This window comes from Aspergillus affinis, assembly GCF_023601865.1.
Source record: "Aspergillus affinis strain CMG 70 chromosome Unknown NODE_81_length_170848_cov_85_189412, whole genome shotgun sequence".
NCBI classification, from domain to species: Eukaryota; Fungi; Ascomycota; class Eurotiomycetes; order Eurotiales; family Aspergillaceae; genus Aspergillus; species Aspergillus affinis.
This window is the reverse complement of record NW_026515862.1, coordinates 152541-170848: the sequence shown is the minus strand read 5'-3', so window position 1 is coordinate 170848 and position 18308 is coordinate 152541. Positions and strand designations below refer to the sequence as shown.

Sequence of the window (18308 nt, the reverse complement as noted above, 5' to 3'; positions counted from 1 at the left end):
AAACTAACACTCATTCACAAAATTCATAAAAAAAATAATAAAAAAAAAAAAAAAAAAAAAAAAAAAAAAAAAAAAAAAAAAAAAAAAAAAAAAAAAAAAAAAACTTACTATCCACTGCGGAACGCGACTCCGAAATATTAGCCAAACTTTGTGTGTCCGAACATAGGCAACTAAGGTAGGACAAGCACTAAGCATAAAATATCCTACATAGCTTTGTTAACTGCCAACTAATAACTAATCAATACTACCTCATCTTCCCGACCAAAACCAAAGAAGAAAACGAAAACGACAAAAAAGTGGACAATCAGTCCACGTCTACACCTTCACGGAGTACAATCTCTTCCGACAAGGATCCAGGCAGTAAGGTACAGCCAACGTACACTGTACCTACAGGCTACAGCACCAACAACAGAGTGGAGTCTTTTCGACGTGTTTCAACTTTCAATTCTAGAAGTGAAATCAGCTCAACGAGGGTGTTACGCCGCTAGCCAGCCAGCCAGCCAGCCAGTCAGCCTTCACCGGAACCGACTGGCCGAGAAACAACAGATCTAATTTCCCATATGCCCGCTTACTGATTCAGTGCTGTCAATGTCATGCAAGCTTTAGATCAGCGGCCAACCGGAGTTCGTAGTCAGATGGGACAATAATCGGGGATTAAGAAGTGGGAAGGAACTGGAAGAGCGTTCGGAAGCTCGGATGTAACTACTTACCGTAGCTTTTTTTTTTCTCTCTTTTCTTATTTTTTAGTTGTTTTTATTCTCAATGTGGGTTTGAACTTTGAACTACGGAGTACTTCATGCACTCCATAACTAGGACTTGCGTACACCGTAGCATCCTTTTTTTCTCGGAAAACCTTTGGGTTCGCTCTTTTCGTCCGGTTTCTTTTCGCCTTCCTTTTACAGCAATAGGTCATGAGTGATTTTGTCGAATTGATCCGTCTGTATATCGTTGCCCCATTGCTGGCACTAGCAGGCCCATAACTAGGCCCGTAGTACGAGTAGTAGTAACGTGGTGAGTGGATAATAGGTATGTTAGACTAACTATGTAGGTTGATGCTCGGATTTAATCAATCAATCAATCAATCAATCAGCCAGCCAGCCAGTCAGTCTTCATTCATTCATTCATTCACGGCTTCCAATCTGTACCCGTACCTGAATATCTGATAGTGATATGCTACTGGCCTCCCAGCAACTGCTGACTGGGTCATTACCTCATTTAACAGTTTGATTAAACGCCCCGTCGCGTTTGATTGAGGATATAGTAGGCGAAATTGCAGCGCAGGGTTTGCAATATCCATTATTAATAGCAATCAGAATGCTTATATCGCATCGTCTAGCTAGTGTTGCTAGTTGCTTCTTATTAGACAGGCATCATGACCAACGCCAGAATCCAATCTTACCGGTTGATCTAATTGATCGGATATATTAACTAATATGAGATCTAATATATCCAGTACCCCTGCGGCGCAGGTGCAGCCTTAGTTATGTAGGGAGCTGCATCTGATAGGAATTAATCGAGCACGAATCTCATCTCTCGGGTAAAAAGGAACCCGAGGGAAGAGTCTGAGAATTTAGAAGGATAAAAAAGAGAAAGAAAAAAAAAAAGATCTCAACTCCAGTCAATCCCACCCCGATCTCCCAAACATAACCTGCCATCCAGGATCTAGCTACCTAGGTAGTACACATGTAAGCATGTATGTACGTACTTCCGGTAGCGACGTGACATGGCAGGAAATGCAAATAGAATCAGCAACGCCTTTGTATATCCATATACCCGTACTCCAAATGACAGTAGACAACCCATGCAAATGCAGAAACAGCTCAACGCAAAGAAACCCCAGTTGAAGCTCACTGATGATGAATGAACCAAGTGGGATGGATGGATGGATGGATGGACGGACGGACGTAGGGTGAGCATTCACTCCGTCCGCTTCTCCCATCGCTTCATTATCGCGTCCACTATCTTCGTTAACCCCTCCATTTCTTCCTCCACGGTAAGGCTGAGCCCCGTCGGGTCGATGCTACAGCCGACGTAGACCGGGGTACGCGTGCGACGAGCAAGGATCTTCGCGACTCGGGTGGTGTATTCGACCGTCGGGGAGGTGTAGAGGGTAGTGGATATCGCGGTGCGGGGATTCGTGCGCTGTTTTGGTTGGGACTTTTGTTAGCTGGTGTTGTATTGGTAGGTGATGGTAGAGGGTTAAGGTGGGATGGCAGGGAGGGTAGGAGTGGCATGTCCATGGTAGATGAGCATGGTGGGTGGAAAACGACCGATTCGATCATCTCCTTTCACTCGTATCATCCATATGTTCTCTCCAGTTCAATTATGGACGGCTCTGGATCCGTAGACCGATCAACTCACATCCGGCATCGCATAGACGAAACTCCCCATCGGCTTCATCGTTCCGCCCGAATCGCCGGGCGTCGAAGTCGTCAGAAACGTCGTGACGCAGGTTTCCAGCATGGTCAGGTGGATATGTGCTGTGGTATGGAGCGCCTTGGGCAAAGGGAAGGAGATCTCGTGCGGTCGAGGTTGGAGGTGAGGGGTCCCCGCGGACTCAGGGTGAGGCGGTATGGCCGATTCGGCTGCTGTCGCCATTTTGCACGACAGGATATTCGTCGGGAGGACGGAGGTTATGCAGAAGGAAGGTGACCGAGTGCCGGATGAGAGGAGAATTGATGATATGGCGAACACGAGGGCGTTCAATGTCAAGCGATCGCAGTTGTTTGTTGGCCGGACGGCGAAGGAGTCGCGATGGAATCTGGATTTCCCCGCCAAATAAAGCGGGTCCACTGAACCTCGTCTCGAACGTCGGCGACATCTGGAATTTCCTCCCTCATTCCCTTGCTTTTCGGTCTGTCACTTTACCTTCCCAGCGCATTAATTGGTTTGCATCAGCGTTGCTTATAGTTCTCCTCGTTTCTGTTTATCTGCAAGAGGGATTGCGTCATCCCTTCGATCATCAACGCTTGGATCTCGCCATGGCATCTGAATCGCAACCGAATTTCCATGACGAGGCGGAGGAAACTCGTAGCTGGGCAGGGGATTTCGATCCTTTAAACGATCCCGAGGAGAGACGGGTACTATTTGCTACGATTGATTCATATAGGTGCGTATGAGTATGAGGCTATCTTTCCGTCGTTTCGGGTATCTATCCTACTGTACTACTAGAAGCGTTATCAAGCAATTGGATTCGATCCATGTGTTTACCTTGTTTTCATTGCGATTATGCTTCTACATTTCTCTGTAATATATTACCAACTGGGTGTTAAAATGGACCCAATCGCTGATCTACAAATGCTAAACGCTGTACGATACAGGCAATATCGACGGACTGCTCACATGAACACAACGCATCGTCGGCGGCAGGCATTCTACTCGCTACCATCTTCTCACTGGCAAATGCTCGCAGAACCGCCATTCAACCTTCTCGATAACTTCAGCCGCGTGGACGATGCCATCGATGTCAATGCCGATATCGCCGACGCGATTCTCGCCACGGGACTCGCTTCATTCGGGCTACCGGCCGACCCCGACCTGGAAGATGCCCAGCAGAACTGGCGGGAGAAGGCCACGGCGTCGGATGTCAACAAAGCGCATTCGACCATCCGACAGTTTTATCGGGACTGGAGCGCCGAGGGCCGCGCGGAGCGGGAGGTCTGCTACGACCCCGTGCTGCAGGACCTCAAGGACGAGTTTGGCGAGAGACAAGCCTCGGACGAGGAACCAAGGGTGCTGGTCCCCGGGGCCGGGCTGGGAAGATTGGTGTTCGAAATCTGCCAGGCCGGGTACGCGGCCGAGGGCAACGAGATCTCATATCATCAGCTACTGGCGAGTAGCTGGGTTCTGAACCACACGTTGGGCCCCGAGCAGCATACTCTGTACCCGTTTGCCCTTCACTTCTCGAACCTGGTATCGCGCGAGCAGCAGCATCAGAAGGTGATGATCCCCGACCGACACCCGGGCACGGCGATGCTGGAAGCGCAGGATAGCCCTGAGACGCCGTTCGGGACGATGAGCATGTCGGCGGCGGACTTCGTGGTGCTCTACAGCAACCCGTCGAACAAGGACGCTTTCGACGCAGTGGCCACCGTCTTCTTCATCGACACGGCGCCCAATCTGATCCGGTACGTGGAGACCATCCGGCACTGCCTCAAGCCCAACGGCATCTGGAGCAACGTCGGGCCCCTGCTCTGGCACTTCGAGGACGGTAGCAACCGCAGCCACCACGAGCACGGGGACGAGGGCCATGCACAGGGGATCGGAGAGCCGGGAAATGTGGAGCTCACGGAGGAAGAGGTATTCTGCCTTGTGGAGCGCATGGGCTTCACGATCGAGAAGCGGCAGGCCGTGGAGGAGCGACGCATGTGTGGCTACATCCAGGACCGGCAGAGCATGCTTCAGCCACTGTACAAGCCATCGCACTGGGTGGCTCGCAAGAGATAGTGAGACTGAATAAATATAGAACCATGCAACCTAAAAGCCGATAGACTTCACCAGGACCCGGACTCTGCACGCCGACCCTGGGGCTTGACTCTCAACGCTGCAGGGGCCCATCTAAGTATAGAAATTCAGCCTGCGCCTCGTTGCCTGAGCCTCGTTTCCAGAAACGGGGACTGTATGGTATCGTACCGTCTCGGTACAATACCGATATCCCGTTTCAGCCGCACGACCCAACAAAGACGGTCAGGCCTCAGGCTCAGCCTTGTTGTCGTCGTCCCACGGCTCACTTTCAGGCACTCCCTCTGCCGATTCCAGGGCGCTGGTTTGAAACTGGGTAGGACGGGAGATTACTGTGCATCTGATGCAGATGGAATAATGATGACATCAGGGGCATAGATGTTTCAAGTAACTAGTAGTTAGTTCACTCTGGCGGGGATATGGCTCTGTCAGCCAACGGGCCAAGATTCCTGCCCCGCGATGATCCGGTCTCGTCTCCGGTATCTGATGGTAAGATACCGTACCATACCAACCATACCAGCCATACCAACCGCTGCATGGGAATCAGGGCACGATCGATAAATATGAACGGAGTCAAGATTAGTTAACTCATGGACAAAGAACCGAACGGTTGCTGATGTTTTCCTGAAGACCGCTTCTTCTCTGCTGGACCTGTGTACCTGTGTACCTGTGTACAATTACACCGTACTCCGTACTGAGTGACAGCCTGGTTGCCCGACCTCGAGGCGGAGTGACCTGCATCCTTCGGTCTCGATCGATTCATTTCATTGTTGAATTCAATTCATTCCACCGCTTCTTCTTCCCTCTCGGAATGCTGCCCTTGTTTGCTTCTCTCCATCTGGCGTGAATTCTCTCTCCATCTGTTCTTCCCATCATTTTCTTCCCTCTGATCCATCCGAGTTTGTCACTTCTTTCCCCCCTCCCCCCTCCCCCTTCCCCGCCCCGTCCAGCATCGGGCTAAACTAAATCAAATCAATCGCGAGAGGGAAAAAGGGCACCGCCTCGTTTCCTGCGATTCCTTTCATCCTTTCTGCCTGCCTTGCGCTGTCGCTTCTCCTTCCCCGTCCTCTCCTCTCTTTCTTCTTTTCTTTTTTTCTCCTTCTTCCCTCTTTCGATTTTTCTCTCGCTTAATCTCTTTTGTTCTTTCTTCCTTCCCCCCTCCTCTTTCCACCGCTTCGTCTTCCCTCTTGATTCTTTCCTTTCTCCCCGTTGACCTCCATCGTGGTCACCATATATGGACCTGATGAGCTCACGGTTTAAATCGTTCACCTGGAAGAACCGGAACAAGCACTCCAGCAGCCCCGTGGCGCAATCTCAAACGAACCCCAACCCGTCCAGCAATACCCTTGTGCCCGCCCCTTCGTCGATCGCCCCGAGCTCTCCTCCGTCGGGTCACAGTTCGTCCACCACGAGTCTCCCAATGAACAACCAAAATACCCTGGGTCGGCCCCCAAGTTACACGTACAACACCGTCGGCCGACCCACCAGTCCGATGCCGCCGGGCCAGCAACTCGCACACCATCCGCCACCGCTCAACACGAACCTGCAGTACGGTCAGGGCCCCGTTCAGCCCATGGGCGCTCCGCCGGGTTACGGCGGTCTGCAGCAACAGCAGCCCGTCCCGCATGGGATGGGCCAGGGCATGCCGCAGCAATACGCAGTCCGGAACCCCGCCGTCGAGGTCGAAGGGGCTGGTCGCAGCAAGGCCCAGCTCATCGTCGGTATTGATTTCGGTACGACATTCTCGGGCGTGGCCTTTGCTTTTGCGACCAACAACGAGGCGAGAGAGGATATCATCACGGAGTGGCCGGGCGCAGGAACTCATACCAAACAGAAGGTAAGCGGTCGCGCGCGCGCACCAAATCGCGACAGTCGAGAAAATAATCCCGTACTAATTCTAAAACCTTGTCCACCTCCAGATCCCTACGGTTCTATACTACGATCAGTATCAAAAAGTGGTAGGATGGGGCCCTGACATTGCCGATGCCCTGGCCCCCACCGGATACCCCAAGCAAGGGGTGCAGAAGGTGGAATGGTTCAAGCTGCAGCTCATGCTTTCCGGTAATACGTATATCGATCCTATCAACCTGCCGCCCCTCCCGCCCGGCAAGTCGGAAATCGACGTCGCCGCCGACTACCTCTTCAAGCTGCGCCAGGCGATGCGCAACCAACTACAAAAGACCCTGGGCGAGGTGTTCACGCGAGAGGAACGCAACATCCGGTACTACCTCACCGTGCCGGCTATCTGGAACGATGCTGGTAAGGCGGCGACGCGTGCTGCGGCCCTGCAGGCGGGATTCTTGCGGGACGAGAATGACAACCGTCTGACGTTGATCTCCGAGCCCGAGGCGGCGGCGCTGTTCTGCGCCAAGACCGGATTGCTGAACCTCAAGGTTGGCGATGCGATCCTCATCGTTGATTGCGGTGGAGGTACCGTCGATTTGATCGCCTATGAAGTCGAGGAGGAGCAGCCCTTCAGCGTGGCTGAATGCACGGCAGGATCGGGTGACTCGTGCGGTTCGACCGCTCTCAACCGAAACTTCAGCAACATCCTGCGGGCGAAGATTCGCAAGATGAAGCTGCCCGACGGTTCTCGAACGGCCGGCAAGGTGTACGCCAAGTGTATCATGGACTTCGAGAACCGCATCAAGGCCGATTTCCGCAACAACGGGCAGAAGTGGGCGGTTGATGTCGGTATCGAGGCGGACTTCCCGGATGCCGGAATCGAAGAAGGTTATATGACCTTTACGAACGAGGAGATCCTTCAGTGCTTCGAGCCGGTCGTCAACCGAATCCTTGAGTTGGTTCGCAATCAGATCATCGCCATTCAGGCGCAAAACCGATCGCTACAGGTATGCCCCCATAGACGCAACAATGAGGATTCCAACTAACTGTCGTAGAACGTTCTCGTGGTCGGAGGATTCGGTGCGTCCGAGTACCTTTTCCAGCAGATCAAGCTCCACGTGCCCCCGCAGTATCAAAGCAAGGTGGTACGACCCATGGACTCGGTCGCCGCCATTGTCAAGGGTGCAGTCACAGCGGGTATCACCGAGCGAGTGATCACGCACCGTGTTGCTCGTCGGCATTACCTCATGGCCACCCTGCAGCCATTCAAAGAGGGGTATCACCCCGAGCAGTACCGTGTGCCTAGTCTGGACGGCCGGGATCGTTGCAAGTACACGCGACAGATCTTTGTGCAAAAGGGAGAGCGGGTCAAGATCGGCGAGCCAGTCAAGGTCAGCTTTTTCCGACAAGTTGCACCGGGTGCTACGCTTATGTACGAGGATATTTTGTACGCGTGTGACGAGGATGTGTGTCCGGAGTATACGAAGGATCCCCGTAAGTTCCTATGGGCCTCCCTGTCAGCCGAGACGGAGCTAATATTCGATGCAGGCATCAAGGAGGTGGTTACTCTTACGTCAGATCTGTCCCGGAAGAACCTTGAGACGGATTTCGAGCGCATGGACACCCCGCAAGGAACGTTCTACCGGGTATACTTTGACATCTACCTGACGCTTGACGGCAGTGAGTTCAGCGCCGAATTGGTCTGCCAGGGCGAGGTGATGGGACGGTGCCGAGCCAAGTTCCGGTAAATCCCGGAGAATTCTTTGCCTTGTCAGACGTGCACACCCATCCATTCGACGATTTTCCATTGGGGCAAAAAAGAAAAAAAGATAACAAAAACACAAAAACAAGACGGAAAACCAAATGGAGCACGACTGTCGGGCAGTCTTACATACCCGAGGTCACGAATCACCAACCAGCAAGCACACTACATCGGACGGGCGTTTCTCTTTTTTTATAGCCTTTCTTCCGTTTCATTTCTGGCTCGATCCATCCTTTTGTCCTTGAAGGGTGACAAGGGCACGGAAGGGCTATTATGATATGTTTGGCGTGATGTTCATCCACCCAGCACATCATTTGGGGTTTTTTTCTTCTTTTTGTTTATTGGATACCTTTCACATGAAGCATTGACGGTTTGATTTTTTTTTTATTTCTTTTTATTAATTCAGATAATGGCGAGATATCCATCCATCCATCCATGTCTATCTAAGCTTGATTTCGAGTTTGTCTGTTTGTGGTTTGATGTTATCTAGAGATGATTTAGTAGGTAGTGAGTGACTAGAGGGTTTATACTTACGTGGATTGAATGAACCATAAACTATTGATTGGGCTTGCTTGGATAGTTGCCTAACTTGACTTGCATTGCATGAATGTATGATCTCGTGAGTGAGTATGTCTCGAAGACATCAACCCTATAAAACAATTATCCAATGATTTAGATTCCTTTCCCCTTCCTACCAATCCCTATCTATCCATGTCCTAACTCTTAAGATAGACAGGCAGGTAGGCAGGTAGATAAGTTAGGTTCCTGTAGTGAAAGACCAGGAAGAAAAGAAACCAATCATACAAATCCATCCCCCGAATCCGCAAGCCCCCTCGAAGAACGCCCGGAATTGGAAGCGAAGCAAACAAACCTCCCTCCCTGACAGAAGGTCACCTGAGTATGAAACCATGAGAACAATGATGTCAGAATTTCGTTTCCAACTGAGATGGTTCCCTATTTACCTACTGTACTCTACTTTACTTGCCTAGTTCATCTTAGCCGCGCAGTCAGCCACCTCCACCTCTGCCCACCATCTGGTGTGGGCGTGAACATGGACAAGGGATCCTAGTCATGTTATTCTGGGAGGTGGATGAATGGTATACCGGGTTTGTTATTGTTGAATAGTAAAGAACGAATGGGTGGTGAGGTTAGGATGCTTTGGGCAGCTACCTAGGTTGGTGGGGTTGATGGGATTTATAATAGATTGATAATAGTTAATGGATGTGGATGTGGCGATTGGGTAGTAGGTAGGAGGCTTACTGGAATGGATTAGATGGGCTATACTATAAGATAGAATGTAAATCATTGAGTTATTCTACAGATTCTTTTAATATCTATTTTGTTGATCGCGGGATTGCGTGGAGGATATGTATGCCGACGGTTGGTTATATGTGGGGACTAATATGCTATTTTACGCAGTAGTAGATATAATATAGACTTAACTTCATCGATATACAGATGCATATATAATCCCAGTTCCCAGATAATAAGCGGAGGAGTTCATTCAATCCCCGACCCCCAAAAAATATTAATCGATATTAATACATCACCCACGAAAAATCCCAGACCCCAGAACCCAGACCCTCGACCCCCCAAAATCCATGGGCATATTAAACCGCAGCCCTCCAAATCAGGAAACGCATCCCCCGAGAGATCCAGAACCGGCCCCGTACATACATCAATGACGTGAAATCCGGATTCCCGGTTCTAGGCCCAACGTAGCCCCCTAGCCTAGTCCGTGACGATCACCGTTCTTTGCACCCTCTCAGACGTCAGAACAGGCCTGGCCGAGAAGGGCTCCTAGATGATCGCGCTGAGAAGTACGTATGTACACACATATGTACCGGCGAGATACATGGGATGTACATACTGTACGTACTTGCTTGGAAATACATACATACATAAATACATACCTACTAAGGGACTGATGGGCGGACGAATTAACTAAGATACATGACATGGATGTCGGTTCGTTGGACACTGTCCATCCATCAGGGGTATTGAGTATATATATATGTACAATGACATAACTCATAAGAAGCTCCGTTGATCAGATTGGAGTCTACCAGATACTAACTAATGCAATTTCAAACTCAAACTCAATCCTACTTCATGTAGAAGGATCAGAGTGTCCATGGCACGGGGTGTATCGGTTGAGATCAGAATCGATTGTACATACATATCGACAATGTATGGATGCACTGCATGTAGAATCTTATTATCTCTTTTCTTTCCTTTTTATGGGGATGTGAGTGAGGGGGGGAGGGGTGGGCTATATAAGACTTGAATTTCTTTGGTTTTTTTCTTCTTCTTTCATACTTTTTGGGAAATTGACTGATTGAGAGAGTTGATTTTGTGTTACGTCTGATTTGCTTTTAAGATTCGATTTTCTTTTCTTATTCCTTTTGAGATAGGATTTGGAGGGCTAGATGATCTGTATTCGGTAGTGTGTATTTATTGATGATCGATTAATATTCAGACTTAGTGCCTGGAAGTAAATTAGAATAGAGATATAAAGATAATCAATAATAGAGAGAGAGAGAGAGAGAGAGAGAGAGAGAGAGAGAAACCAACTACGAGAACCAGAAAAAACAAGAAAGAACACCTCCTCCTACTTAACCAACTACCGCAGAATACCCCCTAACCCAAAGGACACATCATACACATCATGTACTCCATCCGATATGCATAACCATCAAATCGACCAAAAAAAGAAAAAGCAAAACACAACTTAGAACTCCCCCCCCCCCAATCTACCCCCAAAACAAAAGTACATACATACCTACGCATTTCCGGAGTCCGGAGTCGCCATCCCGAATGATGTAGTGAGGATCTTCTTTCTTATGTCAGATCAAATCAGATCGTATCCCATCTGGGTAGGCAGAGAACGGGACGGAGGCGAGGCGAGGCACGGGGATCGGATCCGCATGCATCAACTTCTAGTTCATCATTTTGCGGAGAATCTTTACGTACGACTCGACTCTAGTTACTGTCTACGGAGTACCTCGGTGTGAATATTAAGCGGCAGTTTTGGGGGTGTGTAACTAACTGACTAACTAACTTATTATTATGGGATGGAGGATCGGATCTAAGCCTTTGCTCCCCAACGCACTCCGTACGTACATATGTTATATGTCGGTGGACGGAATTGGAGATTGGGGTTTCTGATAGGGAGGTGCCCAGTAGATGGACTTACTCAGTACGGTGTAGATTGCAGGGTCAGGAATGAGAACCTGGGCTTAGTTGGAAACTTAGTTAACTTCGGAATTTTGATTTGCTTTCTTGAGTTCCTACTGTGCACCGTCGGGTGTAGAGGGCTTTAGTAGTGTATATATTACTGTTACTCCATAATAAGGCAGGCAGGTAGGTAGGTAGGTGCTCGCCTACAATGAATTGCTAGTATAGCCTCACCATTTTCTTACCGAGTAGCTACAGCCGGAGGACTCTTGCCACAAGAACCATCGCCATTACCACCAGAATCACCACCACCACATCAACTACACTAGACCGACTAGCTTACAGACAAGTCCGTGCACCATCGATCTAACAATTTAGTCTTGAACACCGAGGTCCCACCGAAATCCTTCTTCCCCTCTCGGGGACTCCCTAACGAGTAAATATCGACATGGCAAATCGCCAAAAGAAAAAACGGCTCAGACTACGCAGTAGTTCGAAAAGGGGTTGGGTCCAGGGTTGGGATTTTGGAGACTGCGAGTGGATGTCGATTGTCGATTGTCGAGTCCAGACTTGCCTATCTATCTATCTATCTCCTTTTCTTTTTCCTGTTTCAATTTATTTTTATCAGACCCTACGCCTAGTTACTCTACTTTACCCACTTTCCCCTGCTCTGAGACCAGTAGACAGGCCGTTCGATCTCCGAATCGAGTAACGGGCATGCCGTTATTTCTCCATCCAGGTGCATTGCGTACCCGTACCCGTTCATGTTCTCTTTATGATCTGTGCATGGATATGATCGTACCTTTTCTTCCTGTTTTCGTCTTAATGACAGGTGTCTAGACAGGTCGATGTCTCGGGATGGATCATAGACGATGGGTTTTTTGGGTATGTTGTGGAGTTCGGGCCGATTCGTTGACTTGACTGCTACTGTGGATTTTAGTACATGGCCAAAGGAAAAGTAATTCGGGCTAGATGATTCGTTGGTCCGGATCTGGGTCCTTGGTCGATGGAGTCAACATATTAGAGCTAGAGTCTAGAGGTCGGTATCGGTGGGTTTTTGGTTTTAGTTTCTTCAGGAGTGAGGCGGGTTGGTGACGAGCGACGGCGAAGAATGATATGGTATGATATGATGGGCATTGTTCTCCGTTCTTCGGATAGATACCGCGTCTTTGTACCTCGTCTGGTATACGGAGTACAGGGCAACTATCTCCTGCTTATTGATTGCTGGCCGATAGATAGGGCTGGAAGCTATTTTTTGAGCCGAGGTCATATCGCGTCGGACAAGAATCATCCTCGGAGGATTTTCTTTGTTTCTGTAGGTCAGATGTGAGAGGGGAGGCTGGACTGGTCTTGGACAGGGCGAAGCAAAATCGGAAAAAGAAAAGAAAATAGCTCAAAAAGGAAAGGCGAAGAAAAAGGGACCCACGGAAAGGGGTCAAACGGAGTACAGTAAGAATTGAAAGAGAGGAAGGCAGACAAGAAAAAAAAAAAAGGCACCTAGTCGAGTCCACTAAGAAATGCAAGTCAAGTGAGAAAGAAAACAGAGAGAAAAAAGACGCATTCTTGGTTGAGACATGGACCTCATGGTCAAGTCAGTCAGATCAGCAAGACAGCAACTGTCAATAGTCCCGCCGAGGGACCCAAAGTCACCAAGGAGACAGCGGCAAGCGCGCTTTCCGCCCACTAGGCGGTTGCAGCGCAAAACCCCGGACGAGTCTCTGCCTGGAAAGAGTGGAGTCGTGCAACCCTTTCGGCTGCTGCGTTGACGCTAGACAAGACGAGCGAGGCCAATTCTGGACTCGGCCGCCTGGTGGATCGCCTACCGGGTTGTTGTTGATTTTCCACTAGCCGCTGGCCCTGTATCTTCGCCGTACGGGGCGTCGTAGTCAGTACCTCGCAAGTACCTACAGGGTCTCTGGTCCTGCCACCCCCCTTCGCGTGCGAATTGATGGACCTGCAAGGACTCGCTCATCGTACGTCAGTGCCGACCTTCCGTACCTTCTTCTATCGACCTAGTCTCTCACTTCCTCTCAGCCTGTGGCCCAGACTCCTCCGGGCCAGTGGTCGTGACCGGAATGGCCCATTGGCTCGCGCATGCCAGCACGTCAGTCTTAAGTCGGAACCCACAGGGCAACTGACTTTTCGATGATGTACATGTGTACGTCCCGTGGGACTTTAGTCAGATTCAGTACCTGGATTGTAGGGTCGTAAGGATTTCAAAAACGCCCCCATCATTCGTTTCCATCCACCCACGGTGTCACTATCGAGCTGCCGATTTGGGACCGGCCCACGCAAGTAGGGGGAGCGCAAAAAAAGCCCACGCGCTGCTGCTGGTTTTACTTTTCCCTTTGTGTCGTACAGACTGTGGTCGGTAACAAATTATGCTGACGGCTTTGGCTCCTCGGTCTGCCTACCTGCCCGTCTGCCTTTTTCTTTCTCCTTGCCCTTCCCTTCCCCCCGTTCGTATGCACGATCTGTATGCAGTATGCAACATCTTAAAAACTGGACAGCTCGTCAACATGGGGGCTTAGCATGCCAGAGTGCGGTATTTCTTTTCACACATACTGTAGTTGCAATTCCCCCTTCGAGAGAGATTATACCATTCTGGGGATTGCCTGCGTCTGCGTCGGAAACAAAAAGACGAATACCGCTGGAGCGGAACCGCAGGAACTGTTGAACAGGGGGAAAAACCGTCTCCAGATTCGGGGGTCGGGTCAGCTCACGAGGCCTCTGTTTTTTTTTCTGGCGATATTTTGTTTCTATTATTTTCTCTCTAAAATAGTATTTTGTTTTTCTTCTTTCTCACCTCATTTGCGGCTTACCTTTTGCCTCTCTTGCCTCTTGCCTTATCTCTTTCCGGGTTGTTTTGGTTTTCGCCTCTTTCTCACTCAGATTGGATTGCGCACGGACTTGATACGCGTGAGCTGCGCCTGACGATTTCCATAGGATTAAGTTAGGACCACAGAGACATACTAGCTTCTAACCAACTAGGGCAATTAGCACCGTAACAGTCGCCAAAGTCGTAGCCTTAGTAGTCAGTCAATGAATTAGTTCGGATCCATAGTCCCTAGAGGGGGGGCCGGAGACCCTCCTACCGGTGCATTTCCTCGTTATCCACTTAGAGTTCTCAGTGGAGTTCGATGGCATTGAAAGCTGAGCAGCATCATCTCATTCTCAGCTGGATCATGTGGATCATGGATGCTGTCAGGTTCCCTTTTTTTTTTTTTTTTTTTTTCCCTTTCTGTTATTATTATTAATTTCTTTTCTTTTTTTTCGGGGCGGCGAATTGCGGCTTTTGCGGGGAAAGGGCAGAACGTATCAGAGTGCATCCCAGCTTCCTGAATCCGGAATGTAGAGAAGGCGCCATAGTAGTAGCTAATCGGCTGACCCGTAGGATCTTCATTTCCCAAGCTTTTTTCTTTTATTATTTTTTTTTTCTTTTCTTTTCTTTGCCGGTCCTGGCAAATATATAGTATCAGCTCATCGCCCTCGCCGAGGATGTAAGAAAGTTTTCGCCATGTTTCTTTAATGTTGGCTTGGTCAATTCATTCTTTCGAGCACTGGTCTGTGGTGGCATCTTTGAATTGAGTGTGAGACTGTAAAAAAGCTTCTTCGGAATCGATCTTTTCTTTTCTTTTCTTTTTTTTATTTATTCTTTTTCCCTCTTCGTTACTTTCCCTCTCACACTGTATCATTATCTTCGATCATTTGCATTGGTGGCAAACCGATCTTTCACAAACGGCGATGAATATCTTGTCATGGATTGCGCTTACGCTGTGCTTTGTCACCCTCGTTATCGTCAAAGTTCGGTCAATATGGTCCCGAAAACCCACGCCGCGCACAAGTTGCAGTGACCTGAAGCGCATAGCGCCCTACCCAGCTCAACCCATCAAAGGACGAGAGAGATACCGGGTAATGATGGACGTGCGCAGGCTGGACGTGGAGAACTGGCTCACCGTCGACAAGAACTACATGGACGAGCACCAGATCCGGAGCCAATTGTTGCGGGAGGAGAAGCAGAAGGTGCTGCAGTGTTTGCCGGAATCATACGAGGCGTGTCTGGAGGCATTGGAGGAAGTGGTCGATTTCCTCTGCCAACGATTCTCGGATATGTTCGAACGGAAAAAGTCCGGCGACGAGACGACCATCCATAATAAGATGACCGGGGAGACGTTTGTCTATGGGGGCCAGAATCGAGATGTGGATCCGTTGGAAATCGCTGTGCGATTGACCATGGAGGACCTGAGTATTCTGATGAAGAATGCGGACGATGAGTATTACCTGTGAGTGCAACTTGGTCTTCGCGTGATATGGAAATTCTGACAGTGGGGATCTAGGGCCGCCAGCGCAAGTCTATTCCCGGTAGGATGGACGGTGCAGGAACGAATTGGATGGACGATCTCGCGACTACACAACCCAGTTCCGTTATGGCACCAGCAGGTTGCCAATTCTGTCAGCAAGTTAGTCCTGACTGATACAATTTGTTGGGAAGCGCGCAATTTGACTAACCGACTCGTGATAATAGATTTCTCATTCGCCTAACACCCTCGTCCCCCATGGAACGATCCAACTACTTCGTCGAGGTGAAACGCCCCGGCGAAGACCTCTTCGAGATCCTCTACCGTCCGACCACACTATCGGAGGACAACCCGAACCCATCACCGCAGGACATCGTCATCCGACGGGAGCGCCAGACTTTCCGCCGCCTTCCCCGCACGGGGACGATTGTGTTCGGCGTCAAGACGATTTTGACGACGCTAGACGAGTTGCCGATGCAGGAGTTGCAGAACCTGGCCAAGGAGATCCGGAGTTGGCCGGATTACGTGGGTGAGTACAAGGGGGCAGAGGTCTGGGGGGCCAAAGCGCTGGAGTTCTGCGAATGGAAGAGCCAAATGCAGCAGCGGAAGGAAGCAGAGGAGATGAAAGAGAAGGAGAAGAAGGAGACGTTGGAGGTGTAAGGAAGTTCCGTTCTGAAGACGGAAGGGGAGATGGGGAGGGAGAGGGGAAGAAGAACCCTTCCCACTGTAGTATTATTCTTTGCATTGGTGGCATTTCCTTTTGAGCATGACAAAACGGCTGGGCGGATTTCTGATTTCAACACGGGCCTTTTCTGTACTTTGTTTCATTTTTATTGTTTTGTCAATGTTCTGGTTGGCTGTCTGTGACTACGACTTCATGTTTGTTCTTGTCAGATTTTGGTTGGTCTTTTGCTGTTTTTTTTTTTTCTTTTTTTTTTTTTTTTTTTTGGTGTGTATTTATCTACTTTCATCATGATGACAAGGTATGCAGATATGTTCAGGATCATGGCTATGACACGCTCGTTGCTGATTAGCTGATAATTAAATTTTATGCTGCAGGTAGATATGTGTATATACAGAAACAAAGCCTCATTGGACTATGGAAACAATAAAAATTGTGATAGGTCACCCATCTGTTGGACCGGATATAAGATCAAATGCAAGAAAATGGCAAGAAAGGGGATAATTAACCGGCATACCCCGTCCTCTATCTATAAATTAAGTACCTAAGAAGTATCATCAATAAGGAAAATCATCTATATCTTCGAGCGAGGGGGTTCATCCTGTTTCAGCCTCACAACGCCCTGTTTAACCTTGTGCATTAGCAACCGACTGACTGGTCCTTGAAGCGAACAGGACAATAAAAATAGATTAAGCATACCTCTTGTGTGCACGTGGCGATCAAGGTTCCATCCTTGGACCACATCTTCTGCAGCACCAATCCCCGGCCCTCGCCGGCCCAGGGACTCTCCATCTCCGTGAGCATCCACTCATCGGCGCGGAATGCCCAAGGATTGTGGAAATAGATCGAATGGTCAAGGCTGACCATCATACCAACCTCCTTATGTTCCGCCTTGTTCTTCTCGTCCGTGGCCTTGCTGAGCGCGCCCTCCAAGCGGCGCCGCAACTCGGCCGTCTCTTCCTCCTTCAGCTCCTTGAGAGCCCGCGAAATATCTTCGTCATCGAGGTCAGACGGGTTCTTGAGCGCGTTCAAGAACTTCTTGAGCTCGGCGGGGGATGTGAATCGAGGGATATCGTGGACGCGCGACACGGTACCGACGAAATAACTATCGGTGATGTAGGCGAGGGCGGACAGATGGGCGTCGTGGCCTCCACCGTCAGAGATCGTTCCTCGGGCTCGAACAAATCGTCGCAGGCGTTTATCTTCGGGATTCGAATCCCCTGAACAATGTCAGTTATGTCATCCGACCAAGAACTGAGGCGAAACGCCAAAAGTCTCCCCAACCGCAAACACTTACGATTCACAACTCCGGCCTTCTGCGACTCGAATGGTCCACCACCACCCTCGTCGAACCGCTTCTTAGACCCCGGAAAAGAGTCATCCGGTAGTGAAACCGCCGGCATGGGCGTCGCATGTTCCAACTTCTTCTTGCCGCCGCTATTCGCCTTGCTGAAGCTCAGGGTGGTGGTGAAGATAGGCCGCCCGCGCTGTCGGGCCTGGACGGTCCGCGTGATAAAACTGCGCCCGTCGCGCACTCGCTCGACATGGTACAAAATCGGGATTTCGGAGTCACCGGCCAGCACGAAATAGCAGTGCATACTGTGGACGGCGAAATCGGAAGGGACCGTCCGCATCGCCGCGGAAAGGGACTGCGCAATCGCCGCGCCGCCGTAGATGCCCCGCGCTCCGGGCGGGTGCCAGAGAGGACGAGTGTTGGTGAATACATCCTGCATGAGACATAGAGGTGTGAGTTATAGTGAACGTGAGGGAGGGGAGAAGGCAGACGTACAGGTCCGATGTCGACCACCGGCGTCAACTCCAAGACATTCTCGATCGGCGCTTTGGAGGCATCCAACGCAGGGGGCTCTAACAGGGTGACTCGTTTGTTGGCCATGGTGATGGTCTGGTCGTGATGGAAAGGCGACCAGGGAGTTTGACATGCAATGTGCAGAGAGCAAGAGAGGGAAAAGGGAGCAAGAGTTGGAAGACTCGGCTGACGACTTCTTTTGACGAGCGGGCACGGGGATGCCCATTCGGGTAATAGCCGAGGCCTTCTTTTTCTGCCGAGTTTGAGGATTTGATT

At 49.9% G+C, this 18308-nt stretch overlaps 5 protein-coding genes across 5 annotated transcripts; 3 read left to right on the top strand and 2 right to left on the bottom strand.

Annotated features, from left to right (window-relative positions):
* Positions 1 to 1917: 1917 nt before the first annotated feature.
* Positions 1918 to 2598, bottom strand: KD926_010554 (proteasome assembly chaperone 4 family protein; the record flags this gene model as incomplete). Its single annotated transcript, XM_053102929.1, has 2 exons — positions 1918 to 2142; positions 2362 to 2598. 2 exons carry the CDS (start codon positions 2596 to 2598, stop codon positions 1918 to 1920), a joined length of 462 nt encoding a protein of 153 aa, XP_052953695.1.
* A 383-nt stretch (positions 2599 to 2981) lies between these two features.
* Positions 2982 to 4446, top strand: KD926_010553 (uncharacterized protein; the record flags this gene model as incomplete). The annotated part of the gene is made up of 2 exons (XM_053102928.1): positions 2982 to 3109; positions 3321 to 4446. 2 exons carry the CDS (start codon positions 2982 to 2984, stop codon positions 4444 to 4446), a joined length of 1254 nt encoding a protein of 417 aa, XP_052953694.1.
* A 1249-nt stretch (positions 4447 to 5695) lies between these two features.
* Positions 5696 to 8054, top strand: KD926_010552 (Hsp70 family protein; the record flags this gene model as incomplete). Its single annotated transcript, XM_053102927.1, has 4 exons — positions 5696 to 6298; positions 6381 to 7313; positions 7362 to 7800; positions 7855 to 8054. 4 exons carry the CDS (start codon positions 5696 to 5698, stop codon positions 8052 to 8054), a joined length of 2175 nt encoding a protein of 724 aa, XP_052953693.1.
* A 6935-nt stretch (positions 8055 to 14989) lies between these two features.
* On the top strand, positions 14990 to 16203 carry KD926_010551 (heme-dependent oxidative N-demethylase family protein; the record flags this gene model as incomplete). Its single annotated transcript, XM_053102926.1, has 3 exons — positions 14990 to 15528; positions 15583 to 15705; positions 15771 to 16203. 3 exons carry the CDS (start codon positions 14990 to 14992, stop codon positions 16201 to 16203), a joined length of 1095 nt encoding a protein of 364 aa, XP_052953692.1.
* A 596-nt stretch (positions 16204 to 16799) lies between these two features.
* Positions 16800 to 18119, bottom strand: KD926_010550 (Thioesterase/thiol ester dehydrase-isomerase; the record flags this gene model as incomplete). Its single annotated transcript, XM_053102925.1, has 4 exons — positions 16800 to 16847; positions 16925 to 17445; positions 17523 to 17952; positions 18015 to 18119. The coding sequence occupies 4 exons, from the start codon at positions 18117 to 18119 to the stop codon at positions 16800 to 16802; spliced, it is 1104 nt and encodes a 367-aa protein (XP_052953691.1).
* Between the last annotated feature and the right edge of the window lie 189 nt (positions 18120 to 18308).